The sequence below is a fragment of the Astatotilapia calliptera genome, chromosome 7 (assembly GCF_964374335.1).
Source record: "Astatotilapia calliptera chromosome 7, fAstCal68.1, whole genome shotgun sequence".
NCBI lineage: Eukaryota > Metazoa > Chordata > Actinopteri > Cichliformes > Cichlidae > Astatotilapia > Astatotilapia calliptera.
The window spans coordinates 65,609,546-65,631,476 of NC_137428.1; the positions used below are offsets into that span (position 1 = coordinate 65,609,546).

General features: G+C 40.7%; 1 protein-coding gene across 2 annotated transcripts in view; it reads left to right on the plus strand.

Moving 5' to 3' along the window:
- The first annotated feature begins 2,184 nt into the window (after positions 1-2,184).
- The window catches only part of btbd11b (BTB (POZ) domain containing 11b), a 70,101-nt gene continuing 50,354 nt past the window's right edge, over positions 2,185-21,931 (plus strand). For both annotated transcript variants that reach the window (XM_026176556.2, XM_026176557.2), the window contains exon 1: positions 2,185-3,876. In XM_026176556.2, coding sequence (XP_026032341.1) covers positions 3,024-3,876 — 853 coding nt within the window. In that variant the 5' untranslated portion in view covers positions 2,185-3,023. The remainder of the gene's footprint in view (positions 3,877-21,931) is intronic.

Below are 21,931 nucleotides of genomic sequence, written 5' to 3' on the forward strand. Positions count from 1 at the left end.
CTGTTTCTGCTTTCTAAGGGAAAAACAGCTTGAAAAATCCTGCTCAGTGAAACAGAAAATAAAAAAGAAAGTAAATCTTAATGTAAGGGAGCAAAGTCTGGACTTTAGCTGTTCTGTTATAGGTGTGGATATGAGAGGAATTTCTGTCACTTTCTGACCGTTTGTTTTTCTGTCTGCTTGCTTTAGAAGTCCTTGGTTGCACATCTCTGTCTTCTGGAGAAAATTACAGTATGTGCAGGAAAACCACAGGAGTGTGGTTAAGGCGTGCAATGCTTTTCACAATTATACAGTCAAAGTATTTGTTTGTTTTTTGCTTGTCTGTCTGTATTTTTTACTGAGTGCATTGAAAAGTAATTGTTTCCAATGTCTGATGGCTTTTTCCACTGTGACCTTCTGGCTTCTCAAGGATATGCATCAAACATTCCTGAAAAAAAGTTATTTTCCATCATTCATTCTCTGCTAAGATTTGAAAAATTACTGTAAAATCAGAGAAGCCTAAAGATTTCTCTGGCTATAAGAAAGTTAGGTTACTCTAATAATTATGTTGAAAAGGGTGGTGGGGATGCAGTCAAAAACATCCCATTACACTTATACAAATTGCCACTAGATGGCAGAATTAACCAGAAATTGTTTTTGTAGAGGATCAAAGTGCACTTTAACGTTTTTGCCTTTGAGTCAGTTTTCACAAACTTTGAGGTTTTTCTGTCTTAATCTTCCTTTTTGTTTTATTAGAGCTATCTGAGCCTATGATAATCTATTTAACTGGACACGAAGCTGTGATGTGATTTTAAATGTTCTGAGCTTCAGTAGTTTTAATCAGTTAATCTACTTTGCTTTTAAACACAAAGGTTGAGCAATGCAGGTTTTTCCCTTTGTAGAGCAGCTATAGACCAATCATGAAGGTTATAGTGCAGACACAAATCAATCAGCCTTTTGCTCTGTTTTTCTCAGTGAACTTGGAGAAAGAGGACATATACTGCAGTAAACATTTAATGTGTGTGCAGCCTTCCAAAATGTGTGACAGGATGAAGAAGAAGAAGAGCATGCATACTTGATCTTGATCTAACCCTTAATCTACATCAGGCCACATCACAGTGGCCCAAGAGCACAAGATTCCTCATTGTTACTGATACAGCCGCTTCTCATTTCGGTTACATTTAATGTGTTTCTAAATCATCTCAACCAGTTTGCTTTTCTTCTGGGCTGTTGAACATTTTTTAAAACCTCTCTATATAAGGATATTATTCTATTTACCCCATTTACATGAGGACCAGAGAGAGAGATCATAAGACAGCTTTAACGTGTGGTTTTGTAGAAATATGACTTTGTTTGCTCACATCCCATAATCACAGAATACAGGATTATGCTTTTCAGAAATATCTACATCATATGCTTGTATATACTGTATTTACCTTAATAAAATATATATTTTAACTGAGCACTGATTTTATGAATTAATTAATAATGACTTTGCATAATATTGACTTGAAAATATGTGCTAAAATGCTGTGACATGCAGTTATGTGTTGGCAAAGACACAAAAACGAAATCAGAATGCCTCAGAAGGAGGTTTTACTTTATAATAACAAGTTAAAGTACTATAATAATAATCAGAAAGTCAGTTCTGTGTGCATCAGGGTAGCTTATTAACCAAGCTCCTTCATCTCTTTAAATGGAAAAGCTTTTGGTCCCACATTAATTAGGGATTTTGCAAACTAGGTGTACTTAATAATATAGATTGGGAGTGACTGGAGAACTGTGGGTGTTATCCTGCCAAATGCAGCATGGTGCATTTTAATATGGACCACTATGCCGCACAGGTTTATGTTACATTGCCACATTAATTGTACAAAGCAGTCATCGTCCAATCCTAGTTGTGTGATGAAGTTGTTGTTGGAGCTTGTGATTGTTTTAAAATGTCAATCTCAATAAATTGAAGTTTTATTAGCTAACACCAGGGTTCACTGTTGCTCCAAGCTGCTGTCCAGTGCAGAAAGTACTGCAACTAAAATGTAAATACCACCAGTTTAGGTTAATTACACTCAACCATTTTTTGTTACACTGAACCCGAACCTTATTTTTTGTCAGCCTTACATTTCTTTCATTAGCCTACATTGTTACTGTAAATGCACGATCATCGCTGTTACTCCAAAGTAAAGAATACTTCTACAGTGTATCGCTCGGTGTTGCTTTATTTAATGTATTCATGCAGATCCTGCAAAGCCGTGATGGCCCATGGGAAGGGCAAAAAACTAAACGCAGAAACTAACGTTAGACCCTGAGGGATCCGAGATAATGACCTTGAAAGTAATTCCGATCTTTTCAACGAGTTCTCCTCCAGAGGAACAGAGAAGGATACATTATGCATGCAATCTATTATTAATGGTCTTGAGTCATGTTACGATCAGACATGGGCCCTCAGAAAATAAGTGAAAAGTCTGTGCCTCTGGCCGGTTTGTCCTCTAAACACAGTTACATAAAAGCAGTTGCTTTTATATTAAAATATATATTATTCAGTGCAATTTGTGTCTTTTGTCTGACTGGTCATTTTACAGGATGTGCGGTTCAAGAGTTTTGAGGAAGCAAACTTTTATAAGGAGTAGACGACAGAAAGGGGGGAAATGAGCGGAGTACTCCCGTCCTTTACTGTTTGTATTCATATTAACAATCTTTATCAGGAGCTATATCGATGGGTTTTTTTATTGATCCAATTAAAACGCTTTGCTGATTCTTCCCGAGAGTCCATTGGTTGACAGCTGCGCTCTGTTTTCTCCGGTCCCGCCTCCATCTGTCAGCCTCTGCGCTTGAACGGCACTGTATGACTGTTGATGCACTGTAGGGAGATACTACTCTTAACTTTATGCCTGCATGGACAGTTCCAAAAGAAAACAAAAGAAAAGGGAAAAGAATAAAACATTTCAGTTGACAAGCTCGTGGAAGGCGCTTGTGTATCCACACTGCGTCTTCGTCGGTATTTTCCCCCACTTTTTCCAAGCCCTCTTTTTACAGTATGAAGCGCAGTTATGGCAAGGAGTAGCAAGTCAGTAGCAAGGACCCTGGAGGATTTGACGCTAGACTCGGGTTATGGTGGAGCCGCCGACTCCTTCAGGTCTTCCAGTGCGTCGCTGTGCTGCTCAGAGGCACATGGAGGGAATTATTGGCATTTAACCGACTCGATGCACAGTCGACACAACAGTCTGGACACTGTTAACACGGTCCTGGTCGAAGACGCCGAGATCCTGGAGTGCACCGGGCAATGCGCTAAACTACCCGAGCTTGAGGATGTGCCGTGGAGCCTCGGGGAAGTGGCGAGCGCTCTGAGCAAGGACGAGGAGATGAGCCTGCCGACACCACAGCAGGACGTCCTGCACAGGCTTTCGGTTCTGGTCAGCCGGGCCCTGGTCAGGGTCGCCAAGGAGGCGCAGCGCTTGAGTTTGCGCTACGCCAAATGTACCAAATATGAGATCCAAAGTGCCATAAAGATGGTCCTGGCGTGGACCGTGTCGATGAACTGCATCAGCGGGGCCCTCAGTGCATTGTCACTGTACAATATGAGCACAGAGGACGACAAGTTCACCCGCGGCAAGTCGGCGCGATGCGGACTCATCTTTAACGTGGGGAAGTTCTTCAGGTGGATGGTCGACAGCAGGGTAGCAGTCAGGATCCATGAGCACGCGGCGATCTACCTGGCCGCGTGCATGGAAAACCTCTTCCGTGATGTGTACGCGCGGGTGCTGCGCAGTGCGCTGCTGGAGCGGGATAACGGGATCCCCAAGTTTACTGTGGAGATCCTGGAGCAGGCCGTTAACAGTGATGCAGAGATATGGGGCTCTTTGCAACCCTGGCAACACCTGATCTGCGGGAAGAATGCAAATGGTAAGTTAAGGATAAAGCAGGTCAATTTAACAAGAACCCCCTTTCCACTTTGCATTCATACATGTACACATTTTAAATTATGCCACTTGCAGAGTTACTTCTCTCTCCCCACAGCAGGTTTTAAAATCAATAACAGACTGCACAAATGTCAGAACATTGAAGATTTATATAGATAAGTAGGCTGCATTCTCTCAGTTTCACTTTCTGCACGATTCCTGCAGCTCCTGCCTCCTCAAAGAACTGTGAAACTTTAAGTGACAGGAGGAAGGGATTCCTGCAGCTAGAATAGTGCTTTTCAAGAGTACTGGCGCTGCAAGCAATTGAACACTGACCAGTTGGTCTTCGTGTGAAACTGTGATCCCCTTTTGTCCAGATTGCCTCGTTTGTCCTCTGTGCAAAGTTAGACTGGAGCTGCTGTTCTCTCATATACTTCTCATACTGTATGTGGCTGTTTTGTTCAAAATGGGTGAGCACAGCATCCCTGGGTTGAGTTATTCACTCTTTCAGTAAAGGGGGCTCTGCCTGCAGTGATGCTATGCAGAGATGAGTTTCTGTTCTTTTCACCCAGAGCGAGGATTTTTATTTTCTGGGTATAGCAGCTGATTCTATTACAGAGTACCCAGACTTTTCAAGTGTTAATAATACTTTTTGTCTGGTGTCTTTGAAAATATCTGAATTCAATGGACAAGTCTAATAGTATTCTGACTTCACTGCCTTTTAACCAATACATCCGTAACCACTCTAAGACATTCTTGCCCCTGTTTTGATGGATGTTGTAAAAGCGCTGCTGTGACTCCTCTTGCAACAGGTTTACGTAATAAAAAAGGCCCTGGGGACGTATGTGCTGTTGTGCATTATGCAGAGTGATGCAAATAAAACTGAGTTATAGAAAGAGAGGGAGAATGAGAGACAGAGAGACAAAGTTAGAAAGACTGTGACTGTATTGATGAATCACCCACAGAAGAGAATAGTACTTCATTTTTACTGTGCCTTTTGTTTTAAGTGCATGTCAGTTGGTTTGCAATTTTCTTGCTTATTTGTTCACAGTGGTACAGGATTGTAGTTATTTAGTGAGACTCGTTTAGAGACAGGTGACAAATTACTAGAAAAACAAAGTACCTTAGTATGGTGTAAGGCCACCATGTGCCACAAGAACAGCTGTACCTGGTTCTCCAGTTTTCTTGGAACTCTGCTTTAGGACTGAAACATCATTCTTCCAGCATTCCCTAATTTGGTATTTTGATTATCTAACTTGTTTAGAATCTTCCATAAATGTTCAATTGTATGGTTATGAGGTGACTGCAAAGGCCATAGCAAACAATCCACATTTTCATACTCATCAAACCATTTGATGACCCTATGTGATCTATGGATGGGGCGCTATCATCCTGGAAAAGAGCGCTCACCTTAAAGATAATTTTCGGTGTAGGGGTCAAGCGTTCAGGCCTACCACAAACGCTCTCACTCACTTGTCAAGAACACAATGAAAATAATTCATCTGGATGTAGCCACATCTCTGTAGACCAGTGCCTAAGCTTTTTTTTGCACCACTGAACTGTCAAATGTGCATTCATCTTTGTAATGAGGGGTTTATACACTGCAACCCATCTAATATCCCTCTCTATGTAATTGTCAGGGCTGTTCTTGCTGACAGTCTGATCACGTCCTGCAAACATATTCTCAGTCACCTGAGGAACAGATCTTCTGCTTTCATTCTGCTACACATCACACTCACACAAGCATCATGTTTATCACATATGTTCTATGTTCAACACTGATTACTGATGTCTTTCTGATAGTTGTAATGCAGACTGAATTTCTTAATGAAACTCTACTCAGTTGGATATTCTTTGTGACTCCTGCCATCTGTGCCCCCTCTTTAAGTCCCTTAGTTTTTTTTCTTATGCTATCTTGACACAGAATCAGAATCACTTGAGCATGCTCAGCAGTTTTATACATGCTACATTGCATGATTGGATGATAATTGTTTAATTGTACCATGTAGTGCACCTGTGTGGAAGCATCTGCATTTTTGCTGTGTTTATCTACTCATTTATAAAAGCTTTTTTGCATAGCATGTGCATTTATTTGTAGTGATTGCAACACACACTGAATCTACACATGCAACAATGCCAGAATCGCCACATACAATTAAAAGTAGCACAATAGAACGTCAGAGCTTAGAGTATGAAGACACAATGCACAGTACTAAATATCAGGATTCACTCAGAAGGCACACTCAGGCCACTTGGCATGCGGTGAGGCTCCAGCTGTGGAAGAGGTGTGATGAGTGCTGACTGGTGTATCGGATTAGTGAATTGGATAAGATGCAAATAAAATATCTTGAGCATATGGAATATTGACATAAAGCTCAAGGCTAGGAAAATAACGTAGCGAATGAAATCATGCAATACCGTGTAATATAGCATTTTCTTAAAGGGTTAGGTAGTAATTATTGAACCACTAGCATAAAAATAAACATCAAAACACTAAAAATCAATATTTTAGATATGAATGTTTGAAAAGGTTTACAGCTTTACAGAGCTTATTGGTTCACCTATCTGTATTAGTGCATTTTTTGTCAGTTTTCAAATACTTTTAGCCTAGCACCTCAGCAGATACATGTTAGTGGCAAGCTAATGAACACAGTGAATCATTTAACAGCTACACAGAGGAAAAAACAATCTATAGCTTAATGAATCTTTAGAGGCAAAAGCAGTCTTAAAAGGAAAGTAAGAGTAGACCTACAATGAGGAGGTGGCAGGAAATTTGACTCCAAAATGAAGACATATTTCTGTATCTACATGATAGGAACTTGCTAGCAAACAGTTGCCTAAGAGGTGATAATATAACAGAGTTCAAAAGCTCATCCCTTACCACATTTTCTGTTCTAATGGCAAGATCTCTAAACCTTAAAGCACCCTACAGAGACAGAGAAAGCTGAAACACAACATCATTTGTTTTCTTCCTACTAAAACCAAACAGCCATCCAGTCTGAAGGTGGTTTGACCTTACCAGAGTCGCTGCCTGCCAAACTGAACTTCTATATCGCTCTATCCATTCTCTCTGTCTTACTCAGCCAAGTGGGAGTAATTTAGGTGATTTATCCATATTATGCTAAAGCTAGTGACCCAGCTTTGTGAAGAGGACTTTATGAATATCTTGAGCCAAAGCTTATTTCTGTTTCTTTGTTGTCACAAATTCAATAAGGTGTTTTTCTTGTTTTAAGATTTAGGTTCAAATACCTTAATGATTTGCAAAGTCATTTTTAGAAGGGGGCTTCAGTTTCCCAGCAGCTTATAAAAGCTACACAGTTTGCTTTCTTGCAGCCAGATATATTAAAGGCCTGCTTGAAATCTATATAGTCAGTTTTAAACTTTATCTAAAATACATATATATATATATTTGGGGGGGGGAAAATTCCCAGCACGCCCCTGCGGGCGGTTTATCCTTCAAGCTCAGGTCCTCTACCAGAGGCCTGGGAGCTTGAGGGTCCTGCGCAGTATCTTAACTGTTCCTAGGACTGCGCTCTTCTGGACAGAGGTCTCCGATGTTGTTCCTGGGATCGGTTGGAGCCACTCGCCTAGCGTGGGAGTCACTGCACCTAGTGCTTCGATTACCACTGGGACCACTGTTACCTTCACCTTCCACATCTTCTCGAGCTCTTCTCTGAGCCCTTGGTATTTCTCAAGCTTCTCGTGTTCTTTCTTTCTGATGTTGCTGTTATTCTGAACCGCTACATCGATCACTACGGCCGTCTTCTTCTGTTTGTCTATCACCACTATGTCCGGTTGGTTAGCCACCACCGGTTTGTCCGTCTGTATCTGGAAGTCCCACAGGATCTTAGCTCGGTCATTCTTCACCACCCTTGAGGGCATCTCCCATTTTGACCTCGGGACTTCCAGGAACAGCTAAGATACTGAGCGGGACCCTCAAGCTCTCAGGCCCAGGCCTCTGATAGCGAACCCAAACATATATATATATATATATATATACACATATTCATCGAGATCTCAGGGCCTCCTCTCACCATGTGTGACTGTGTGTTATTTGCATTTGCAGGTGGGTGTTGGGTTTCCCTCCTTCAGCTGTGGTATCTTGTCAGAACAGGAAACTATTCTATATGGTGGGATATTTCTTATGGCTCCCGCTAGAGCTAGGACACAGTGATTCTTTGATTACCTTAATGATGTGTGCATGTCAGAAAATGTCTAGTGGAACGTGATATCCACCACGCAGGGATATCTCCCACCCTGGGGACCAGTTTGTAACCACACTTTATGTGTGAAATGACTTTCAAGTCTGGGCAAATCTCATTTGGTTTTTCAAAGGAAAGTTTCACCCTAAAGACATTTAAATAGTTGTTGTTAGTGCACTTTGATATACTTGATCTGCTTTATTTGTATATTGGTGGCATTTCTCTTACCCTTACTCAAATAATTATTAATGGCATACAAATTGGACCAAGTATTCATAACCTCATGGCTAAATAGCAACCATTTACAGCTGCTATATTCAGCTTTTTATGTTTGAAAGGGGCTACTCTTTACTGTGTGTATATAAATGTCTTTAAGATCATTTCTTTGGTTTAATGGGTGGCAACTGTCAATGTTGTGGAAATAGAGTAGTCGAGCAATTACAGCCGAGAATGAAACAGATTTTGGTGCAAAGCAGAATACAATGCAAGAGTACTGTGCTTATTTTATAGATTTCCAGTAGCCCGACTCCAAAAACGGCAATCAGTGATAACATTAGGGGTGTTGTCTTACAGCTGAATCTACTTTATAAGCATGATTATGTAATTGATTAATAACAAACAGACCTTTTATACATTCAGCTAATGATTACTTAATGATCTTAACAGATGGAAAAAGACAGAACATCTTCTTATGGTTAGTATATAGAGTAACCAGAGATGCAAAATGATGTAACATTGGATTTATCAACAGAAATTCAATGCAGCAACACCTTGCATCTTTGTGGAAGTGTTGCCAAGTGCTTGGGAAATACAACACTCTCGAGAGGTAATTTGAGATCTTTTAAACAACAGGCGTGCTGCTCTGTGGTATTGTTCTGCATGCATCCTTACTTTTTCTTCCATGATTAAAAAAAAAACCAAAAAAAAAAAACCTTTGTACTAACCAATGCACACTGTTTTTAACCACACCAAAAATAATACAACTTTCTCAGTAGGGCATACTGGAAAAATGTGTGAAATCACCAACTGAAAAGACAAATACAGAAAAAAGGGTTGTACAAAAAAAGTAAATTACAGCACTGAAGCACACCCATTGGAGAGCATTCTGCCATTACAGTGTGAAGTGCATAACAGAGGTGGGGGTTTCCTTTTAAAGTCTTAACAGCAGACCCTTCACTTAACATTTAACATTTACATTTACAAAATTTTGGTCATCATGCGAGACAAGCAGCTATCCAGTCGCTGAGTCTACAGTATGTGTGCTGTTGTAACAAGAATGCTTTACTGCTGTACGTTCAGATGTTTTAATTACGTTGGATCTCATCGCTGAAGTGCAAGAGCACTGGTCCAGCTACATTCCAGGTTTTTTGTTTCTTATTCACTTGCTGGTGTAGTTGTGCAAGGCTGGTGCCTGGTGCACATGTGTGTGTGGCGAAGGCAGGGAGACAGGAATGACTGCGGTTAGCAGCCGTACCACTCTGTACTGGTGGAGACCAGTCCCAATTATGTCTGGAAGAAAGATATAATATATCTGTACTAGGGAAACCCTGACACAGCAGCATAGACTTGGTCATGTAAGGCAGCAACAGACACTGGCGAGTATTGAAACACACGCTCAAAGAGCCACACATGGCCAGGGGTAGATCTGGTTTTAATTGTAAGTTTTTAGGAGGGAATGAGGAATGCTGATGTGACATGGTGTCTGGCACAATGAGGGGGAGCTTCAGCCAAGTTAGCTTCAGTTGATTAAGAGGAGACAAGTGATAAAATGTAGTTAATTCTGTACCCAGCTGGCGGTGCCTGCAATGGGCTGTGCATCATTTTTTTTTGTTCTTTAGCAGCCATCCTTTTTTCTTATGCACTTCACTGGATTGTATAAACTTTCCATTGCCCGTGCGAGCATGTGTGTGTGTGTGTGTGCGTACATACGTGTGTTGGTGCATTCGGCTAGTGAGCTGCCATGAAACTGCAGTCACTGCACACTGAAAAGGAGACACAAAAAATAATCGTAATACTGTTAATGTTGTCCCCTATGACTTTTCAATGATGAATTGATGAAACTGCGTCTTGTTATTGTTATTTTTTCTGAAGAACAAGAGCAGGACAAAACAATACAATCGCCTCCAAAATAATCAATATTTATGAAAAATCACTTCATGGGTAAAACCCCCTGAACCACTGAGTGATGAAATTTAAGAAAACACTACTGGAGCTGCGGCAGCATTGACTAATTTAGCTCATTTTTATGCTTGACCTTTCCTACCAAAAAGAGATTTACTCCATTACAGCCCTGGCAGTGTTAACCCAGAAAGTGTGCACTTATTGCTATAAACTCACTCAGCATAATGTTTTTAGTTTCATGTTTACTGCCCGTGGAAGAGCTTTGCTATTTTTTCATGCCAGGATGACAATATCAAGGGAGCTTTAGCCGTTTTATTTCTGTCTTTGGGGTAAATTTGTTTCCCTCTGGACCAAATTGTCTGAGTGTTTTTTAGTAGGTTTTCCCAAAGCACAGATGGAAAGTTTACCTTTTGCAGTGTAGACACTAAAAATATGCCACTGCTGTGCAAGAATAGTTTGATAATTACTCTGCATCCAGTAAATCTGTGGCTAAGAATGAATTGTTCAAGATGTCGACTTTGGAAGAAAAGCAATGAGAGAGGAAGCGGCACAGATGGCAAGGATCAAAACAGGAAAATCCATAAGAGAAGCTGTGGGTGACAGATGAGACCTATACAAGCAATGTCTCCTGCTTATTATAGCAGGAAGAAAAGTCTGCGCAAACAAGTACCAGCAAGTGGATTAGCTAAGGTGAAGCATCAGTATCTATTACATTTTTTTGCAGCTCTGAATTCTTTTTGTTGTATAGAGGGAAATGATCCTATTTAAGTAACATCCAGTGTGGCTGGAAAATATGAAGAAAATACTGGTAAACAAGCTTTGAACTTGTTTTCCCTCTTTGATGTGAGCCGAGCAAAACTCGAAAAAATTGTCTTGTCACTGGTAGAAAAAGTGATTTGTGTGTTAAAGACAGCTGCATGTCAGGACATACCGGATTCACAGTTGGTGAACTGTGAACCAAATTCCAAGATATTTACATAAACAGATTCATGCATGCATCTCACACACACAAATACACACATACAACACTTCCATCGTCTCCCATCAGATAAATGCTGCAATCAGCAGAGCGTGCTTTCGGCTAACACAATGCGCCATCCCGTGTTGTGAGCAGCACCAGTAACAAGCTTCGCTGTGCTAATACATTTAGGCCCGTATCATCTAACCTGTTGTTGTTTGATCACAGTAAGACAACAATGAGAGGCAGCAAATGTTGCAGATCATTTCATTGCGAGAAATCCATTTGCAGTGACAGTTAGCTTCCTCTAGATGGGTCTGGTTAATGTTTAGCTGATAATATTAAAGAAGTTTATTTGCTCAGAGGACCTAGTGACACCTGTTTAACAAATGTTTAGATGATTCCTTTGATTTAAACGCTCACACTTAGAGAGAAACACCCAGTTTTTCTACTACCTCCCCCACTCATGAAACTTTGTGTTGTTTCCCACTGAATGTCAGAACTGTAAATAAAGACTTCTTGATGCATGCTCAATCATCCAGGTAAGTAAATCTCCAAAAGTTGATTCTGTTCATCTGGACGTAGTGTTTTGTGGGCTGGTTTCAGTCATTATGCAAATGTACTGTTTATATTCTTGTCTTATATATAACAACAGGGCGAAGGCGCTGCTCTTGTGGCGACCTGCAGCAGGTGTTTATTGGCGTTTTCTTTCTCTTTTTCTTTTTCTTTTTAACTTTGTTTTAACTCTGTTCTTAACTGTGGTTTTAACTTTTTGCCGAGATGGAGATCTTCTACAACTTAGTTTTATTGTTGTTGGCGATATTCACCTGGAGTCATTCACTCTCACTGACAATCACTTATACACGCGAAGAACTACTTGGATTACGGTGGTCCTGTTTGTCTATCTACGACTCTTCTAATGCTCGGACAGATGTGATTCTTGGTGAGGATTTATTTTCCCGGTCAAAGACTAATTTTGGAAAGCCCCGCCGCTTGAGAAAACGCGGAAAGAAAGGCGGCGTGCGTCAGCGTGTAAGAAAACTTCGGAGGAAGAATCGTGTTCCTCTGCCTTCTATGATTCTGGCCAATGTCCAATCTCTTAGGAACAAAACGGATGAATTACAAGGAAATGTGCTTCATCTACGGGAATACAGGGAGGCTTGTCTGATGGTGCTTACCGAGACGTGGCTGACCGATATGGACAGTGACACTTCACTGCGAATCAGCGGCTTTGGGACCCCTGTCAGATTGGATTGGAACTGTGGAGTAACACGCAAATCTCACGGAGGAGGGGTTTGTTTATATATCAACCAGGGCTGGTGTAATAATTTTACTGTGCGGGAGCGGTTGTGTCTTCCTGACATCGAGCTCCTTTCAGTATCTGTCAGGCCTTTTTACTTACCGAGGGAGTTCCCTCAAATTTTTGTCACTGTTGTTTACATTCATCCTAAGGCTGACGTTAAAGTTGCTGCCGATGCCATTTTTAAAGTGGTACGCAATCTGCAGACTCTCTCACCGGATGCTCCTAATTTTATTCTTGGTGATTTTAACAATTGTAATCTTAAGAAATCACTGAACAATTTCTTTCAATATGTCACTTGTCCTACAAGGAATAACAAAACGCTGGATTTGTGTTATGGACCAATTAAGGCGGCATATAAGTCTGTGGCTGGACCTGCGCTAGGTTCTTCGGATCACAATGTTATTCACCTCCTCCCTGCTTACAGAAGTGAAGCGGACTAATGTCTGGACAAAAGACAGTTGTGTAGCCCTTCAGGGGTGTTTTGATTGCACTGACTGGTCCTTGTTTCAAGAGAGCACTTCTGATTTGGATGAACTCACTGATGTGGTGTGTAGCTACATCTCTTTTTGCAGACTCTGTGGTTCCAGTCAGAGAATTTAAGACTTTCCCTAATAACAAACCGTGGCTCTCTAAAGATATTAAGGATCTGATTCTTAAAAGGAAAATTGCTTTTAACAAGGGAGACGTTCCCACTATGAGAATATTGAGGAAGGAGGTGAGGGCTGCAATAAAGATCGCCAAGATGAGGTACAGAAATAAGATTGAGGCAGAACTCAGCAGTAACAACCTCAAAAGAGCTTGGCTTGGTATGAAAACAATGGCAGGGCTACACACGAAAGGTAAAACTAGCATTACTGGCTCTGACTTCTTTAGTGATGAAGACATTTGAGAAGATAATTAAGAAGGAGATTTTAATGCAGGTTGAACACCATCTTGACCCCTTCCAGTTCGCCTATAGAGCAGGGAGAGGTGTGGAGGATGCTGTTGTCACACTCCTGCATCTCTTGTATAAGCATCTTGAGGCCCCCCACACCCATGCAAGATTATTATTTGCTGACTTTTCATCTGCATTTAATACAATTCAACCCCTCTTACTTGCTGACAGGCTTTACAATCATTTCAAGCTTGACACTAGTCTGGTCGGCTGGGTGACAGACTTTCTGATCAATAGGTCACAATGTGTGAGGGTGAATCATGTATTTTCTGATGTGCTTTCCTCCTCCACTGGATCACCCCAGGGTTGCTGCCTCTCTCCCCTTCTGTTCATTCTGTACACGAATGAGTGTCGCAGCAATTTCACAAACAGACACATCCTGAAGTTTGCTGACGACACAGTAATCGTCAGTCTTCCAGTGGGGATGAGTCAGGCCATGGACAGATTGTAGATGATTTTGTGAATTGGTGTGATGAGTCCTTCCTTTCACTTAATGTGTCAAAAACTAAAGACATGATTATTGATTTTAGGAAGTCCTCTTATAGCTCATCACCCACTATCATTAAAACTGCCGATATTGGGATCGTTGAGAGTTATAAATATCTAGGTGTGGTACTTGACCATAAACTGTGTTTTGAATCTCATGCTGATGCCACTACTAAAAAAGTTCAACAAAGACTGTTCTTTTTAAGAAAAATGAGATCTTTTAATGTCTCATCTGAGATGTTGTCCTTGTTTTATAGAAGTTTTATCGAATCTGTGATGTCTTTTTGTATCGCTGCCTGGTTTGGTAACCTGACGGTGAAGAATAAGAATCGGTTGGGACTTCTGGTAAAAACTGCTAGCAAAATTTCAGGGCGCTGGCAAGATGGACTTTTGGCCATTTACAATAGAAATGTGCTTAGAAAGGCTCATTCTATTATTAATTGTGTGAACCATCCACTTCACAGTGAGTTTGAGTTGTTGCCTTCCAGTCGCCGTTTTAGAGTACCTCCGAGGAGGACTAAAAGACTCCAGGTCTCTTTTATCCCTACTGCGTCTTGTCTCCTTAATGGCAAATAATTGTCCTTGAACTTTCTATCATTATTATTGTTATTATTATTTTATAGTATTGTTCTGTTTATTTTTATCCTCCTGCTGCTAAACTAATTTCCCCTTGAGGGACAATAAAGAAATTGAATTGAATTGAATTGAATTGAATAAGATTGGGGAAACCTAGAGACCCGGTGCACCTAAACGCGTAGTGAGGGTGTGCTGGGAACGCCTAGCAGAGGCCCCAGTCTGTGAGATCAGAGTTGAGCAGAGCTTCAACAGCATTCCAAGGGAGACTGGGGACATTGAGTTCGAATGGACCATGTTCAGCATTTCCATTGCTGAAGCTGCTGCATTGAGCTGCGGCTGCAAGGTGGTTGGTGCCTGTTGTGGTGGTAATCCCCAAACCAAATGGTGGACACCAGAGGTGAAGGGAGCCACCAGGCTGAAGAAGTCCTATCGGGCCTGGTTAGCCTGTGGGATTTTGGAAGCAGCTGACAGGTACCGACAGGCCAAGCGGAATGCGGCTCAGGCAGTGGCTGAAGCAAAAACTCGGGTGTGGGAGGAGTTCGGAGAGGCCATGGAAAAAGACTTTCGGACTGCCTCGAAGAGATTCTGGCAAACCGTCAGGTGTCACCTGAGTAGAGCCACTGCTCCTCCACATCGAAAGGAGCCAGCTGAGGTGGTTCGGGCATCTGACAAAGATGCCACCTGGGTGAGGTTTTCCGGGCATGTCCCACTGGGAGGAGGCCCCGGGGCAGACCCAGGACACGCTGGAGAGATTATATCTCTTGGCTGGCCTGGGAATGCCTTGGTGTTTCCCCGGATAAGCTAGAGGAGGTGGCTGGGGAGAGGGAGGTCTGGGCTTCTCTGCTTAGGCTGCTGCCCCTGCGACCTGGCCCCGGATAAAGCGGAAGAAGATGGATGGATGGATGGAAACCTGCAGTCAGCTGAGACTGAAGAAGTCACTTGGATGAGTGACGAAACATTTCTCCCATAAAACGCTACGTCCAAATGAACAGAATCAACTTTTGGAGATGTAAATAAAGACGGAAAAAAAATGTGACTTGTGTTTATTCTCTTTTGTCTTGGAAGTTAGATGAAAAATATCCAAGTTCATATACCTTTTGCAGGGTAAATGTAAAGGCACAGCTTGTGGACTGGAAGCGTCACATAATAATAGAAAAGGAAAGGAGCTTTGCCTGCCTGTCTAAGGAAACCACATTCACATATTATCAATTTTACAGCTTGCTTAGTAACAAAAACTGTGTTATTGTAGGATCTACCTTATTATATAAAGCACCTTAAGGCCACTGTTGTTGTGATTTGGTGCATATAAATAACGTTGAATTGAACTGAATGGAAGAAAATAGGTTGGCTGTGTTTTTACTTATGCTAGACATTGCTTAGTTGCAGTCAAAACAAACAAATGAACAAACATAAGACCACTTGTATCCTTTCAGAAATAATTATCTTATTGTATCCCCCAAAGTTGTCAGTGTCCTGAACATTTACTAGGGATTAGTCATAGTGGACACACTTTTGCGGTGACTGAGTCATTAGGGTGAAACTGAGTTTGAATTTCTGAATTAACATACTAACAGTATTCTGACCTTTGATCAAGAAACTAAGCTGCAAAGTTGGAAATTTTCCACTCCTGTGAAAGAGGAAATACATAGGACGCTACATGTTAGCAACACTGATGCTTGTTTTTATTTACACTTTTTCATATACAGAATTTTTAGCTTACGTTTTGATGTGACAGAACCAATTACTCATTCAAAGTTACATTGAATGTAAAAGCACTGGATACAACTCAACAAGCCTTTATCTGAACTGCAAGATTTGTTATGTAATATTTGAGGCCAAAGGGTCATATTGGATTATACTTTTTTCCCTTTGATATCCATTTCTGTAACTTGGGTCTGTATTGACTGATGCTGAAAATTCATTTTGATTCAGTACGTCACATGCACACTCTGCTGGGTTAAACACTTTAAATACTGTAAACAGGTTCCACACTGATTTGCACCAGTTGTTGTGTAAGAACATAACTTTGCATGCTGATAGTAGTTTGGTATCAAAATGCAGTGGGACCCTTAAAATCGGAGAAAACAACCAAACGTGATTACATCAACCTCAAAATGTCCACTTTCAATCAATCTGCTTCACTGGCAGTACTTGTAAATCAGTAACCGTTTTTCTAGCATTTCTTAGACTTAAACTCTGCAATCACCTGCATGGGTCTTAATTCAGTTCAATTAAATTTTATTTATATAGCACCAAATTACAACAACAGTCATCTGAAGGCGGTTTATATTATAAGGTAGAGACCTACAATAATGGAGAGAAAAACCCAACAATCAAGATGTCTATGTTCTAATCTTATATGGAGAGATTAGGTAGAAATGTAACTTTCTGGGGAAATAACACACTGGACTATAGGTTTGCAACAAAACATCGTCTCAGCTTTGAAGCATGGTAGAGGGAGCGTAATGTTTTGTGGCTCTCTTGTTCAACAGTGCCTTCCAATTATTGGAGTAACTAGGAATTCCAACCAAATCAATTTTACTCAGGAGAGGTTAAACAAAATGGCAAGACAATAATTAAAAGCACAGAAGTAAGTCAACAACAGAATTAATGATAGTTTAATGTTGTGGAATAATCTGATCTTAATGCAGTTAATGGCCTGAAGAACTCTTTAACCAAGGTGTTTATTGTCCTTGACGATATATTTCCCTTCTGCTGTTATTTTTCTTTGTATGTACTGACTCTATTGTACTTTTTAGTCATTTTTTAATGAAGTGTGTACAGTTGTCTTTGAACATTGAATTGACTACAAGAGAGCTACATATTGGGGCTTAGTAGTCCTCAAACAGGCAGTAGATTTGCTGATACAGTACCGATTCTTTCTGCAGGACCAGTATCCTATTACCACCCATTTGAGCTCATACCATTGACCTTCAGAGTATGCGTGTGTCACTGCATATACCGTCAATGTATACCTGTTTGCACAAAGTGAATGCACTGTTTCTCATTCTGTTTTTCTCTGTGAAATTGCCTCAATCATAGTATGTTGCATAAGCGATTTATCCAGCTGATTTTCCTAGGCCTAATCAAGATGTGAATGAACTGATGTATTCTACTTGTCTGTCCTCACTTATTTCTCTGTCTTTTATCCTTTTGTCTCATTTATGCTGCTGCCCGATTTTTGCTTCTTCAATTTCCCCTGTCTGTTTCTCATTCAGTGCAGAGTGTGTGTGATAACAAATCACACAAACTCTGCCACTGCCTAGAAGGAGAACTGGTGCCGAGCTGAGGTAACCTTGTCCCGTCCTACATATCTGGCAGGGCTCTTATAGTTCTGTCAATGTAGACATGGAAGGCCCCATTGGGGAGCCCGGGGTGAGCACACGCTACACATGCAGACATATGTGTCTGAACCGTGACAGATCTCCTCCAAATTGAACCGCAGTCTGTAACTATAGTCTGTACTGTGGAGTGGAGTGGATGGTGGCATGTGTTGGTGATGTAAGCGAATTGGAAAAGTGTCAGACATCAACAACAAAATAAGCTCCACACATACAACACCAAACAGTTGGTTTTTGCTCGAAATGTGTTGAACATCTTTTTAGTCCTTCAGTCCAGCTGAATGAGTTTGCTCAACCCCCGACTGAACCAGCAACATGTGGTACAGATTACCACAGGAGAAGGTACATGTCGATTTTGCTCATGACATTTTTTATTACTAACATATGCTGGTTCCTGCTTTACTCCCACAGCATTGTCAAAGCGGATCAGAGACTGGCAGAACAACCGCAGTGAAAAGACAGATGCCAACAGTGACTGTAATGTCTACTCTTTTCTGAAAAAAAGAAAGAAAGAAACACTGAAACACCACACTGTACCTTTTGTTATTGCCGGCATTAGCGGTGAACAGTACCTAAACCCACATGATAAATATAACCGGGCACTAATGTGTCTAAGTCAGAGTTCTGCGTATTGTAATCATCATTCCTCTAACTTTCCTGTGGATAAATTATTTTCATTGCCATGTTGTGCTCTGCTAAACCCACTTTGTCCTATTTTCAAAAATTTTAGAGAAATTGGTAATTAATGACACACTTATGTGATGGCTACACATGAAGAAGATCTTTCAGAAATCTCTGTGGCAAATGGATTTAGACAAAGACTTACAAGTAAAATACTGCGAAAGGGTTAAATATCCTTTTTTAACCCCTTTTTGACAGCCTCTTTGCAGTTCAGCTTTATGTCTTCATAGTGCAACATAGGACAGCTTGTGTTTATACACTCACCAAATTATTATCTTTTACAATACGCACTCACGTGAGAAACTATAATTATGTCTTTGGGTTAGAGTCAGTTTAAAGCAGCTGTTGATTGTGTCGTTTAATACTGCCTACTTCCCAATTAAGGAGTTCAGTGTAATAGAATTTATTGTGAACTTATCGACAAAGTGTAGAAACACTTTCAGACGATACTCAGCTCATTTTCTCTGCACCACTAATTACGTCATTGCTCACAGCTAAAACCTGACAGAACACCTGCTGAAAAAAGTTAATGTGGCATGCTTTTTTTTTTATTATACTGAGTGTGTTTTCTCGATTAATTCTTAAAATGATCTTAGAATAGTTCATGTTATGATATGCTCCTCTCATTCCTCATTCCGCTGTGTTTTTTTTCCATTGTTGAAATACATGATGGTATGTATTAACATTTATTATTTGGACAAAAAGTATTGGACCACATCTCTTAATCTCTCACTTCAGTTGTTTTTAGTTCCATTGCCAAAGTTGTATAAAATCAAGCACCTGGCAATGCACTTTACAAACATTTGGGAAAGAATGAGTCGTTCTAAAGAGCTCGTTTAATTCAAGTGTGGTGCTCTAAAAGGACGTATGCACAAGTTAGTCTGTGAAATGTATTTCCTCCTGGTATTATTGAAAAGTGTTTAGAAACCACAGCAACTCAGCCACAAAGTAGCAGACCATCTAAAATCACAGAGCATGGGCAAGTAGTGCGTAAAAGTCGCCAGCATGGCTAAGTCAATAACTACAGAGTTACAAGCTTCCTCTGGCATTAACGTTAGCGCCAAAACTGTGCACCAGGAGCTTCATGGTTTCTATCTCTGAACAGCTCCTTCATGTGTAATGTGTAGGTGGCCCACTACTTTTGTCAGAATAATGTATTTGGTTAGCATCCAGTAGTTTTCATCAAGCATTGTGGGATACTTTGACTCCACTATCCATGGGGCATGCAGTCAGTTCAAGTAAGGCGAGCTGCTTTTAAATCTCTACACAAATTTAAAAAAATTAAAAGGTATAATGACAACCACTGTACTACACTAGAAAGTGACAAAGTGTCTGACACAGTTGATGTCTTGTTTCAGTAACAAGCTATATAAAGGATAGTGTTTAAGTTTTAATAATACTGTAAATACTGTAAGTTAGATCTGTTCTGATAATCTGATGGTCAGGAATGAGCTGAACGTAATTAAACACCATAATAACAACGATGGTGCTTCTGAGGTGCTGCTACAATCAGCTGTTGCTGCTTTTTCAAACACATTGTCTTGGCATGAAGCTTTAAACTTGCAAGTCATATAATTTGTTTCAGTGCAAAATACTGAAACATTTACAGACATTTTTGTTAAGAGGGTTTTTGACCACAGGGTGCCTTTAATAATTAAAGCTAATTTCTGGGAAACACTCACACTGCTACCACAGTACAATAGTGGTAAAAAGCCTCTAAAATGAGTCAACGTCATTATTATACTCTGTTGTTTTAGCTTAGCTGTTGTCGCTTGTTGGACAGACAGAGGTTGGGTGCAGTATCTGACTCATGGGATAGAAAGGAGTTAAGAGGATGACACGATGCTGCTGAGACAGGTGTGTCTGTCAGTTTTATACCTAGCATGATGTTGTACCAGCTCTGATGCACTAGAAGGCTGTTCACTTTCAGATTATCTTCAAACCTAATGAAAGATGCATGGATTGGGGAATTTTCACGATTTCCAAGAATCACATGACTATTTTGTATTTGAGCATCTGGAAGTGAATCATCTTTGATGCCTCAGAGTTAAAGTATCTACACTTTCTTACTCATCTCATTTAGCTCGAGGCTTCTGTTTTCTTATGGGAAATATGCCGAATGTGATAATTCAAACATTTTCTCATCCTCCGCTGGAAGAAATAAGACGTGGTTTATCCTGTATCTGATTACAAAGATAAGACCTTTGTCATTGGGGTTGAAGGAGATTCATGCAACAGTTGCACCATTAGTTAGATCCCCATATACCGTTCCAAACATAAGTCTTCAATACATGGTGTACACGAACGGAGGAATGTAGCTCCAAAGAGTTTTGAAATAAGGCTTACTGGCATACAAAGGCCCACCTCAGAAAATTTCAAAATCAGACTCCTTCTTCTTCCAGGATATAAATTATTGATGGTCTCCAGGCGATGATGACTGCAAAACCGATTTCTGCTGGTGTAACCTTTTGCACACCTGCAGAACATATTGTGAATGAAGTGATAACTTCAGCTGGCTGCACTAGCACAAAGACCCCAAGCATAATTTTCAAGCGTGTGTTGTGTACTTCGTGAGATCATACGGCATTATTGAAAAAGAGAAGGGGGGAAGAAGAGTAGCAGATAGAGGGCAGGGCATAAAAACACTGGGACCGAGGGCTCAAAAACAGAAGACTGCACATTTTGTATGTCAGATGACAGAGGGCTGAGTCGAGATCTGAAGTGAACTATTAGGGCTGACACTGCTGGCAGGGAAAGCTGCATCCATCCAGTTTTATCTCCTTGCTTGCCTGTCAGTGGCTTGAACCAAGCAGTCTAAGCGCCATCGAAAACAGCGCAGCCACAGTGACAGTAAAGTCCAGCACTCAAAAAAGATGCATGACAACTACTCAGAGAGGGAGGCAGGAGCTGCAGCAGTACAATGAACTACTGATGAATGCACTTATTCAAAAGGAGACAGCTGGACGTATAAGAGGATGTCCTTTTACGTACCAGCTGTAATAACAACACAGCAAAGATTTGATTTTTATGTTTTTCATCTCAAACACGCTCCTACTGATAATGACCCCTAATTAGTAGGCTTCATATTCTATCAGTCCGTGCTTCTGCCTCACAACATTACGAAACCGAGATCAAAACTGTGATACAGATGTCCGCAGTATCCTATCTTGGCTCCATTTTTCTGTACCGTGATACCCATGTAGAGTTGTTAATGCTTTGGGATGGTTAAATGGTAATAATCTCTCTGGCAGCAAGTGAACTGGAATTGCTCTAAAGTAATAGAGATAATTTTTTGTTCATGATCCAATCATAACGGAGCGATCAGGCCTGTGGTAAAATTTGTAATCCATTCCTTCTAAAGAAAAAAACGAGGGACGAACTAAACCATGGTTTTGGAAAATTGTTACACTCCTAATCTGTGCTGCTCCTTTGCACTTTACAAATGGCCTGGTGTATA